Here is an 11675-nt window from a genome sequence, read left to right as displayed (position 1 = left end):
ACCTTGAGTTATATGTGGCTTCATGCTTAAAAATCTAATTTCTTTGTCACCTGGCCCGGCATGACATCAACACAGTAATTTATCATCAATATATTGCCAAAAAGCCAATGTTTGTCTTGGTTTTGCCCTGCTGTTTGTGCCCGTCCAACAAGTGTTGGCCCTGCCCGTCCCTTGTCCAGGAAACTGGGGTGAATTCATTTTAATCAGAGGAGACAGACGTTTCATGGTGCCACCTATCTGACACAGTCACGAGCAGCTCACACACTTTTCCATTGCAGCAGCGTTTTGGAGACTTGTCAGGCTGAAGGACCAGAGACGACTCAAGTCCAAAACACACTCGATGTCTAATGCAGCGAGACCGAGGACGGGGAACAGGAAGCCAGTTGGTTTCAGATTATTTGTAAACTTTCCTTTGCACTCTGGACGTTAAACAGGCAGCAGAACTAATAGTTTCTATATCTGGTTTAATGAGAAGCACATGGAGGCTGGTTTTGGCTCGACCCGTCTCGAATGCAGCAGCAGCCGCTCCGCAGGCAAGGCAGGGGCCCTCATGTGAAATGGTGCCACTTTTGTCTTCGAGAGACATGATACAATATTTTGTCTATGGGATGTAACAGGAGCGATTTTGTCGTCTGAATGTGAATGAAAGAGAATGAAAGCCAGTGCGGATCGAGTGTCGTGGTGATTGGAAGGAAATGATGCCATCTGTGGAGAAACCGCTACAGTCTGTCTGCAGTCGAGGACTAATTTAATGGATAACACGATCGATTGGATGCTGTGACCACTGGCCAATTCCCAGAATGCTTTGCAGGGTTTATATAATGTTGGAGGTGCGCTTTATTCAGATCAAACTACGCAAAAAAGAAAAGAAAATCATTGTACAACGGTAAGTCAAGAAGTGTCTGCAGTGTTCCTAGTCCCACCTGCTGGATTCTCTTACTCCAATATAGGGAGACTCTACACATATGGGGGCGACACGTTGCCATGACTGTGCAGATGTCTTTCAACTTACGAGCATCCCAGTGAAACGCATCATCCTTCTGCAAGGAGGATGAGAACAAGCCTCAGACTTCGGAGGCTGTTGATTCGTTGCCAACAGCATCTCTAACATCAGGAAACAACAACTTCACTGACCACTCAGAGGACGAGTTCAGCACTTAAAAACAGTTACCTATATATAATACGTTTTCACTCCAGAAACACACACAGACAGATAGACCAGGAGCTCGAAAATCTAACGTCGGCACATTTCCATCTCGCAAACAGGGGCGGCTTCATGGGCTCTCTCCCGTCTCTCCCCGCTAAGCCCCTCAGTGTGGGAAACAAATTAAACCCCGAGCCGCTCTGAAGTGATGAGAGCCGACACACTCGACTGTGCTCGGGCCGTCGCAGCGCTGACCCCAGCTTCACAGAGGTCCTCACGGACTGCAAGACAATTTGTTCCACACGTAGAACACGTTATGTCTCATTATACAAGAGGGGATTTTCCATTCCTCTACCCAGCATCCACAGAGCTCACCTCTAATGTTAAATGCATCAACAAAATCACATCACCTTTCTTCTGTTATTCAGCTACACGGTTATTCAAAATGGAGGCGAAATATGTATACTTTAAATAATGGTGTGTATAATAATGACTGATCTGTGGTGACGCACTGTGTGTAGTTAGGTAAATGGCCTGCAATGAAAAGTCTTGCTCCACTTAACAGATTGGCCTTCCCGTGTACAACATGTTAACCACACGCAATGTTCAACTGGTCCTGAACTTTCCAGCCTGTGTTCAGTTTTGATCGAGTCCTGGGGGACACTAGCATTTGCCATGTCTTCGTCAGGCCTGGGACCCCCGAGCGCTGCTGGGCCACACTCTCTTTCCCAAGCCCTACATCGGCTGGGGGTCTCGGAGAGGATTAGAGAGTTTGGGATAAAAGCAAGCAGCGCAGAGGAAACCCCAGTTTGACCCAGACTCATTATTTTCACGGACAGAGTGCCACCCCAGGGTCACTGGCATCGTGTGCGTGTGACAGTGCATGTGTGGTAATTAGGGCAAGTTTGCTCAAGATCTTTAAGTCTATAAGATCTATAAGCAGACCTGAGACCCGGATGCAGTCAGAGAGGGAAGACTAGCATGGTCACTCGGGGGGGAAACGGCACAGCACTACACTGTCCGTCTACCGATAACAAACTGTCCGCGTTCACTTGGCCTGGCTTCGGCACTACATCAAACATGTCTCTGATTGTTTGTACCAGTAAACTCTGTGCCGCGTCCCAGTCTATTAAACCCATTAGCTCAGCCAAGCGTGAAGCTCCGGAGGGATCGTGCTGGGTCGTGTTTCCAGTCTTCGTCACAAGCAGAGGGTTAATAAGCCCTCGATTCGCACCACGGAAATAAAGCGTCACAGAAGAGACCCGGGAAACGCGGTTAGTTTCTCTAATTATAGCCAATCTGTTGCATTTTTATCAAACGAAAGCTATTTCCAGATCTATTGGGATGTTTTTCGAGTTTATTCACAGATACAGAGATAAAAAGTGATCAGTTTTGTGAATCTAGCAAAATGAACGCAATGTTACACAAACCATGTAAAAAGGGAATCTAGATCAAAGTTCATCAGCCCTGATTAAGTAAATAATCTATCTCGGGGGGTTTATTCTACAATTCTGTGCATATTTTAAAAGAAACATTAAAAAAGAAAACTAAATTCTGCACAAATCATTTATAAAAAAAAATACCTAAAAACTGCAAAAACAGCAATAAATACAAACAGAGAATGGACAATCGGCAAGATTGTCCAATCAACACAGAGCCGCACTTCAGTGCACAGCCGCACGCCTCAGACAAGCGCTACAGTCTCTACCACATCCGTGTCACAGTCTCTACCACGCACGACCGCACCGGCATTCCCTCCCATCAGAGGCGTCCGGAGTCGCTGGGCTTCCTCAGAAAGGGTCTGCAGGTCAAGTGGTTGTGGTTCAGATGGGGAGCGGACTGGACCTCCGCAGGGCTGTTCTGGTTGCCCGTGTCCACCCCCGAGTCGCCACTGTCCGGCACCGGCTGGCCATCTTTCCTGTCCCCCTCCACGGCGATCTGCACCTGCTCGGGCTGGGCCGGCGCCCCCTGCTGCCCGGCCCGTACCGGCGTCTGGAGGTGGGGCGTGGCGCTGGCCGGCCCAGGGCCCCAGAGGCAGCGGAGCATCGCCTGCAGGTCCCGCCGGAACTTGGTGCTCATGACCATGTAGATGAGCGGGTTGTAGAAGCTGGCAGACTTGGCGAACAGGCTGGCCAGGACGCTGGCGAGGGGGGGCGCCTGGAAGCCCCAGGCCGACCACAACGAGATGACGGCGTAGGGAGACCAGGCCAGGATGAAGGCAGTGCACACCACAAAGGACACCTGCAACAGGGAGGCAGGGCAGGGGGTGAGGGCAGGGAGACGCCTTGGCAAGCAACACAAGCAGGGGGTCCTGCTATCACAGCCCACTCAAATCCCCTCACTCCGACTCCGTCTGTACCGGCTGGCAGCGCTCACAGTCTGTGGCTCGTGATCATGGTTTAATAAGGAAGACGTGTTTAGTAATACTTGTCTGAATCTAAATCACTCGCCTCAGATCCACCAGAGTCACAGACAACAACGCGAGAGAGAGAGAGCGGGGGATCAGCGATTCATCCACACCTTCCGATACCAAACTAATAGCCAGAATGGGCCCAAAACACCATGTAAATACGTTTCATTATCATTCAGCACTTCAGGAGGAGACCTACTGCTTCCACACCGACTTCTACAGCTGACAGAGGGCGGAGGACGAGGAACAGGCTCCTCATTACAGCAGGAGCGGATCTGAGAAACGTTAGTCGGCTGGAGCTTAAAGCTGTTGTTTTCTTTTTAATCTGCCTTTGACGTGACTTTTTGGAGAATCGTCTCTCAGGAGCGGTTTCGAGTCACGGACGCATTCCAGGTGCGACGCGTTCGTTCATGACATTCTTCTGCTGCACTTCCTTGCTCTACATTCAGGTGGCCCTGGTCTGATGCTACACTCGGCGCTGTTTTCTCCTTATTCTGCCTCTCTGATTGGGGCTGTTTTTAACCAAACCCACCATCAACAATTTCCCCCCGACGAGGCGCTCTGATGATGAAACTGCGGGTCCTCTGAGGGGCAGAACAGTGTGGTGATGGAGGGTGACCAGGCCAGGTCCCCGCTGACTGCTCTACTGGTTGCCTACTCTGAATGGGTAATTGCTTAAGTGGAGATTGTAACCAATTAAGTGCCCAACGCCCGGCAGTCTTACCCGAGTGACGCTGCGCTCCATGCGTCTCTGCCGCTCGCTGATCTCGTCCCCGCGCGTCGACTTGTGGCTGGACCTGACGCTGCGGATGAGCGACGAGTAGGAGAAGACCATGAGGAAGACCGGGATGAAGTAGTTGAAGAAGAAGATGCCGACCACGTAGGACTTATAGTCCAGGGAGTGCCTGGCCCGGGCCCAGTCAATCTCACAGGTCCCGTACTTGCGGGCTGCGCGGGAGAAGAACAACAGGACAGTTGGGCACTGAGACTCTCCCTTGTGTTATATTTATAACACGCTATTACTATATGAACATACATCTCAGAGGAGGGCCTACCTCTGTAGCTGCCCCAGCCCAGGAGAGGAGCTCCGGCCCAGAACAGAGCCCAGAGCCAGGCGGCCACGATGGCCAGCGCCACACTGCAGTTGTTGATCCTGTAGGCTGTGGAAAAAAACACACAACACAACGTCAAGCTCCACAATAACGACCAGGGCTATTACACACAAGCTGACCGTCAATATAGGATATATATACGGGTATCTGTTCTTCTGCTGACTGAGAGGGACTATTATCACAAGATTATTATTATTATCATCACCTCAATGCAGTTTGATTTGCTTCTCACTCGACTCACTCTGGGAAGAAAACTGATCTGAATCTGGTTTCTAAGCTGAAAAAGACGGTAGAATCGATCCATTGTGTCGGACGGAGAAATTGAAAACTGTGAAGATGTTCTCTGGCTGCATCTCAAACCACAGAGGGACCCTGATCTGCGTGGATGTCATGGGTAGTACACACCACGAGGACACGCCTAATCAGTGTCATGGATTCGGCCGCGGCAGTTCCTCCTCTGAGGACAGTGCGGGTCTCGGCCGCGGAGACACCGGCGGGGCTGTGTGACTGACCCGAGCCTGATAATCCTGTCAGCGCCGTTAATAACAGACCTGGCGGGCCTCCAGGTTGGCAGCGAACGGGCATACCTTGGTGAGGCTGACATCCTTTGATGTATCGGATGACACTGATGGCTGTCAGTGTGTTGATGCTGATCAGACCGAAGAGCAGGATTAGGAACCCGTCCACCTGGCAGGGAGACAGCGTCGGCAGATTACGATGAAGGGCAGAGGACGAGAGCCAAGCCAAGCTAGTGATCGGCCGCACAGAGGAGCGCGGAAGATTAAACGATAACGAAGAGTGCTTGTCTGAGCTCGAGGTGATCGGAGCCATACGGGGCAAGACTTACAGGGAGGAGAGACAGACACCCTGGACCTGAACGCAACAAAGCATCCTCACTCACACGGTTTATACATAACGAGCTCCAGCAGTATGTATGTGTCGGTGATACAGGAATTAAACATACATGCATTAAATAAAACACGCACTCACACCCCCCCCACCCCGTGCTGATCTGGACACAAAGTCACGGGAATGAGATGGGGGTGTCTGTCTTGTTAAACATAATGCCCGTGTGTGAAAGACCCGGAGAGTTTACTTAACATATTGTTTTCCCTGTGTCATCAATACGCTTCCGTACCTTTTATTTAAATTTTATTTTATTTTTTTGGGGGGGTGTATTGCTGCCACATAAAAATCAGTTTGTAGTAAAAGGACACTTGTTCTAATGGGTAATCTCGCAATATGACAGAATCTGATCATTGAGTTTCCACACAGCGCCATTGAATGCATTTAATGTGTATTTTATACCCATGTAGCTACCCGTGTTTACCTATTTCTGCCATCACAGACATGCCACTTCAGGTAAATCTGACATGAACTTGCGACGGTACAGATGTTTTCTTTAAAGCCCGTTCTCACACTGAGCACAGCTCCATTCATGTGGCTCAAACATGGTCATAGATCTTGATGCCTCAGACCAAAATTAAAGTACAAGTGGACACTGTCTGACACGCCTGCCATTCCTGTTTAGCTTGCATCCAGCATTTTGTCTGGTACATGTGTTTCTAATTACTACAGTTTGTGGCAGCATTTTATTTGGTTTATTTTCTTTGTGGAAAAATTCACGGCACCATTTCTGTTTTTGTTTTATGAAAATTCAACACAATGAAATATAGCAGGCCTTTTCCTAAAGAGATGCGTTTTTGGAACGATTTGCAGGAGCAATCTGTTTTTATCCTTCCTGTCCAGTTTTGTCGTATCTTTTTTTTTCGTGGCAACAATACACAGCACCCCCAAAATAAAAAAATAATCTGAGATTTACATTTTCTGGTGGCAGCCATTCGCTTCCGTAGTTGTGTGTGTTGTAAACAAATGTATAAAAAACATCTCAGTTCATATCCACTATGTCATGATGCTTCACATTAATAAACCTACTTGACTTCCAGAGCCGCTGTGTTATTAATATCGACTCCCACACAGACACTGCCGGGGAGGTGAACCTTACCTTGCAGGTCCAGATACTCTTGATCAGAAAGTCGTCGTCCCTGAACACGTTGAAGATCTCCAGGATGCCTCTCGAGTATCCGAATATGGAAATGCTGGCGTCGGAGACGGCCAGGTTGAAGGTGAGATAGTCGTGCGGCTCCAGGACGCGTCTCTGCTTGGACAGGAGGAAGATGACGACTCCGTTCCCCACCCAGGACAGCCAGCCTGAGGGGAGATGGGCACAAAAGGCAAAGCTTTGGAGAAGACGCTTCACAGCACACACACAACAGAGACGCACGATCTCGCACTCCAGACACATCACACTGACCGTGCACACGCGTGTCCTCACACTAACGGTCTTCACTCAGAGGCTGCTAAGTAGTAGCACGTCTTCAGAAACACATTTATCCAAGTATTGACTTCCTCATGTGAGGCAGGTGTCACGATCCTAGCAGTTTAATATCACACCAACACTGCAATGATATTGTTTGTGATCCATTTACAAATAATCGCTATAATCAACCCAGATTAAATGTTTCCATGTCTAATTTAGTTAATTCAGAGAACATGTTGTCGTACACCTGTGTCACTGTCACTACACTGCCTGGAGGGGAGGCGACCATTAGGCCTGGGCCCTAAGCCGTGGACCCCCAGAGAGTTATTTTCTCCCACATGCCATCAATAGGAGGTTTTTGTTTTTCTCTCCTCCGTGCCTAATGGTTTATTTATGTAAATTTTAATTAACAGTTTAAGTGATCTAAAATAATGTAAATGGCCTATTTTTATTTTAACTTTATTGTATTATTTTATTCTGCTGTACGTTTGTTGTATGTTTACCAGTCTGTAAAGCGCTCTGTGGCTACCCTGTGAAGGATCACTTAGTTATTCTTGGATCACTTAGTTATTAATGGACACCAGACGAGCACGATGGGTCGAATGGCCTCCTCTCAGATGGACACTGTCTTATGTTCTTATAAAAATTTATTGATTTTCATTGTTTTTGTTGTTTATGATATTCATGTCTTGATTTTTTTTTTAATGTAAAAGCAGACATTGATTAAGTAGTGCAAGCAAAATTATAATATTTACTCACCCAGAGTAATTAAATAGATGCCGATGGCCGTCTCGCCGTCCTCGGAGACCCGGTACACGGTCCGGTTGTGGAGGTCCATGCTGTAGCTGTCCATCAGCCCCTGTCCCATGGTGCATGGCTCTGAGGAGACCGGACCTGGGGCTTAAATTGCCCGAGTGACGCACGCAGTCGGATCCCTGTCCCAGATCTGTCTGTCAGGATGGGCTTTGAGTGTCTGCGTGTGCGCAGTGCAGGAGGGATGAGACAAACATGAGCAGCCATCTCTGGAGCTGCCCAGGAGCTCTTTAATCTGGTTACATGGCAATTTCCACTGGGGACAGCCATGCTGGCCGTCTGGTAATCAGTTAATGCACTTACTTACTGGGCCGAGTCCTGGACAGATCACGGAGCCGCTCTGACCCGGAGTGCCTGGCTGCGGGGGGCTTAGTCTCTGTGGCAACAGAGACCACTGCCGCGGCTCTATCACTGCGATTAAGGGCCACCCACGTGCATAGTTCAGAGTGTTATTACAATTGCTAGTACAATACATATACATACTACCGACTTACTCCATGACCAGGTAACCCAGGGCCTTCAGAACCCTGCACATTAAAGCTGCACATCAAGCAGCCCGTGCGATTATATAATACAGCCCTCAGGGTTCAGTGGAAATAGGGCCCTTATTGATGTCTAAGAATATCTATATCAGCGATCGGCAAGCCCGGCTTTTCATCCACCTCCACTCAAATACATTCAATTGGAGCATGGTAAACACATAGTAAAGTGAGGTGTATATATGGTGTAAAGCATGGTAGAATCATTGGGAAATGTTTTTACCATGATTTTACCACATGATACACTTTTACTTCTGCATTCCAGCTCCCTCACCTCTGTCCTGGTCCTCCTCGATCGCTCTGCTGCCTGTTGATCACTCCATCCTCCTCCCCTCCCTGGGAAGCCCTGGCTCTGCTCTCATCTGCTCCTCCTCCTGCCTCGATGGCCATACCTACCAGGTGACGTGGGGAAGATATCCGTCCACACCGCCACCTCTCCTCACAGGTGAGCCCCAGGCTCTGTCTGGGTCCCTCCTGCTCTCTCCCCACACCGCTCTCGGGGCCCCCATCGCATCCCACAATGCAATGGGAATCACGGCGCAGCAGAGAGTCGGCGCTACAGGCAGGAGTCGGCTGTTTGACCGTTTAAAGGAAGGGCATCTGACCGAACGGCTGTCAATCCTGACTGATTGGCTATGGAATGTTCTATTGCATTTTGAGGGTTCCACCGCTATCATCAATGGGATTGTGGGTGTTTTTTATACATCATTATATTTATGATATCTGTACTTTAAGCACAAGCAACGTAATTGGTATAACAGTGAACCTGCAGGCATGTAGAGAGCAACTAGGAGGAGTTAGTGTTCAGACAAACAGAATAACAACAACAATAATAATAATATAAAGATCTTGCAAGAGAACAAGACTATGTTCTCACACGCAGACTATTTCAGGGCAGCTGATGCTTAGTCTAGTTCAGAAGATTTCACACAGAAAATAAAATCTAGCATTTAAAAACAACTACAGATATATCCTTGTGAAATGTGCTGATAAATATGACACTCTGAGCCCAGGCCGCAGCGAATATCTCCCTGTCTCCATCCAAATCTGCCCCACGAGCCTTTTTTTATTTTTTTTTATGTAACTTTAGGCCGAAATCTGCAGGGCAATTAAATCCAAACCCAATGATTAACACCATCTCAGCCGCCTCGTCTCAGTCAATACAGTTTATTAGCAGAATTACAATGGGTTCCAAGAAGCTCCTTATGAAAAGCTAATGCACTTTATATGACTAAAGAGATGTAATGAGCAGGAGGCTCTGCACACGAGTAATAACACTGTCCCCAGAATTAAAAGCCCACTTCTCACTGTGAGAGAGGAAGTGTAAAGAACAGAGCCTAGAAGAGCAACAATACTGAAGAGCCCTCGAACACCGAGAGGAGAGGACGGCGGCACTTGACTATTATTCACAGAACGCAGAGAAAAAGCCAAAGCGCTGCCGAAGGCCGGTCCAGATCCGGTTCCCAGTCAAAGTCTGTGTCCAATTACATTCACCAGACAGATAAAATCAAAACCTCTTATAAAAAGCAGTCTCTCGAGATTAAAGCAGACTCTTCCGATAAAAAAAAAAAAAGTCCCTGCTTTATAATGTTGTCATTGTTCTCATACACAACTCAGACACGTTGGCTGAAACGTGCCCCCTGTGAGCGACGACGCGATTGCTTCGGGTTTGGGGGGCAGAGAGCCTCTTACCTTTGACAAAGTGTCTTTGACACCCCGGGGGGTTGAGAAAGTGACGATCAGGGTTACGTTTACTAGAAGACTATGGTCTTCTGTGTTTGAACAGAGGTGTTAATAATAAATAATAAATAAATACAAAAATACAGTTACATTAAACCTCAAAGAAAATTATTGTTTCTAACATCTCAAGAGGTAAGGAAGCCACAGGAGGCGATAGTATTTAACTGTTTATTGAGACATTGCATCGAGCAACAGATAACAGAGTGGGAACCAGGCGAGAAGTTCAGGAGCTGAGAGAACCAACGATGGGAATTATTTGCGTCTCTTTAAGTCTCATGCCTTAAGCCGAGCCTCTTACTTCCACTCTCAGGCTAATAAAATCAATTGTTACACATTTTAATGGATTTTGATTTGGTTCCCAGAAAACACAGCTGTAAAGACCCTCAGAGAGACAAGGCAGCTCCGTCAGGACCGACACGGTCACAGCAGAGACACGGACACGTCAGAGGAACAGAGGAAGGCGTCGAGTCGAACACGGGCAGAGGGGACAAGCCCAGAAAGTAGAAATGTTTATCCGAGTCTGTATAACTAGTCCTTCATCAAGTCCCAGGACATCCTGTGCGTTTCCCCCGGATAAATAAACCTCTGAGCCTCAAGTTTGTAAGAAAGGAATGCAGGGTAAATCAGAAGACGTCGCAGGGCGGTTAATACATCTGCGTCACGTGGACAGAAATGGAATCAAGCAAAGGGGTTGAAAGAGCGAGTTTTAGAAACTATCGAAGGAGTGGAGGAGCGCTGACCCAGGCGCTACAGCCTCACCAGGGCGGCTCTGTGGGAAGGGTGGCGTAGATGGTTAGTCCAAACTGTCCATAAAGCGAAACATCCCGGAGGACGCACGCTTGTGTTCGTCCGTCTCCTATTTCTGTCCAAGTTGAGATAACTGTCAAAAGAAAAAGAAAAGAAAAGCGTTGAGGACACTGAACGTCTTCGAGTGGAATTACCGTCACCGACACATGAACAGGTCGCGTGTCTGTGACAGTCATTCCACTCAAAGACGTTCAGTTCATCAGTAACCGTTACGTCTCACAGCATCCGTGTCTCCCTGACCCCCCGGTGCTCCCTCAGAGGGATTTACCTGTTTGAGAAACTGAGAGGCGTTGAAGAGTTCGCTGCAGCCGTACAGCACGCGCTTGCCCTGCTTGGCCTGTGGAGGAGAGGAAGAGCTCAGAGTGCCGTCGAGACCTCGGACTTCCATACGGCTTTATCTCTGTATTATTGTACATGCAACGAATACAACAGGGTCCATCGAATAGGGTTTACTCAGTAACGTCCTCCTGTAGGGCTGAAATCCGTCTCTCTCTGAAACCCAGAGTACTGAAGACGTATGGAAACACATCTCAGTGTCTCAGAACCCGTTCTTGAATAAACGTGAAATCTACGTGGAAACAGTCAAAGTAATTCCGCGTTTGAATTAAGAATTACTGGTTAAAAAAAGAGTAAAACACGTTTTAAGACAAAAATCTGTAAAACCAACTAATTTACCTTTGTGTAGTCGACCAGGTTTTGATACTCGATGTAATTGCCTCCACCCACCACAAACACAATTGCCTGGAAGGGACAGACATGAGGATACGCTGGTGTCATGTCATAAAATAAC

General features: G+C 47.9%; 2 protein-coding genes across 2 annotated transcripts in view; both read right to left on the bottom strand.

Moving 5' to 3' along the window:
• Window positions 1–2483: 2483 nt before the first annotated feature.
• Window positions 2484–10078, bottom strand: opn6b (opsin 6, group member b). Its single transcript, XM_066694046.1, has 6 exons — window positions 7746–10078; window positions 6672–6877; window positions 5254–5353; window positions 4610–4714; window positions 4279–4502; window positions 2484–3385 (listed from the first exon to the last, which is right to left on the bottom strand). Exons 1-6 carry the CDS (start codon window positions 7852–7854, stop codon window positions 2906–2908), a joined length of 1224 nt encoding a protein of 407 aa, XP_066550143.1. The 5' UTR covers window positions 7855–10078; the 3' UTR covers window positions 2484–2905.
• Window positions 10079–10232: 154 nt separating this feature from the next.
• Window positions 10233–11675, bottom strand: part of scfd1 (sec1 family domain containing 1) — a 29275-nt gene continuing 27832 nt past the window's right edge. The window contains exons 23-25 of the mRNA XM_066694045.1: window positions 11561–11626; window positions 11154–11222; window positions 10233–10958 (exon numbers count right to left, since the gene is read on the bottom strand). Of these exons, the coding sequence (XP_066550142.1) occupies window positions 10935–10958; window positions 11154–11222; window positions 11561–11626 (159 nt within the window). The 3' untranslated portion in view covers window positions 10233–10934. The remainder of the gene's footprint in view (window positions 10959–11153; window positions 11223–11560; window positions 11627–11675) is intronic.

The sequence above is a fragment of the Amia ocellicauda genome, chromosome 21 (assembly GCF_036373705.1).
Source record: "Amia ocellicauda isolate fAmiCal2 chromosome 21, fAmiCal2.hap1, whole genome shotgun sequence".
NCBI lineage: Eukaryota > Metazoa > Chordata > Actinopteri > Amiiformes > Amiidae > Amia > Amia ocellicauda.
The sequence above is the reverse complement of the archived record's forward strand: the minus strand, read 5'-3'. Positions and strand labels throughout refer to the sequence as shown.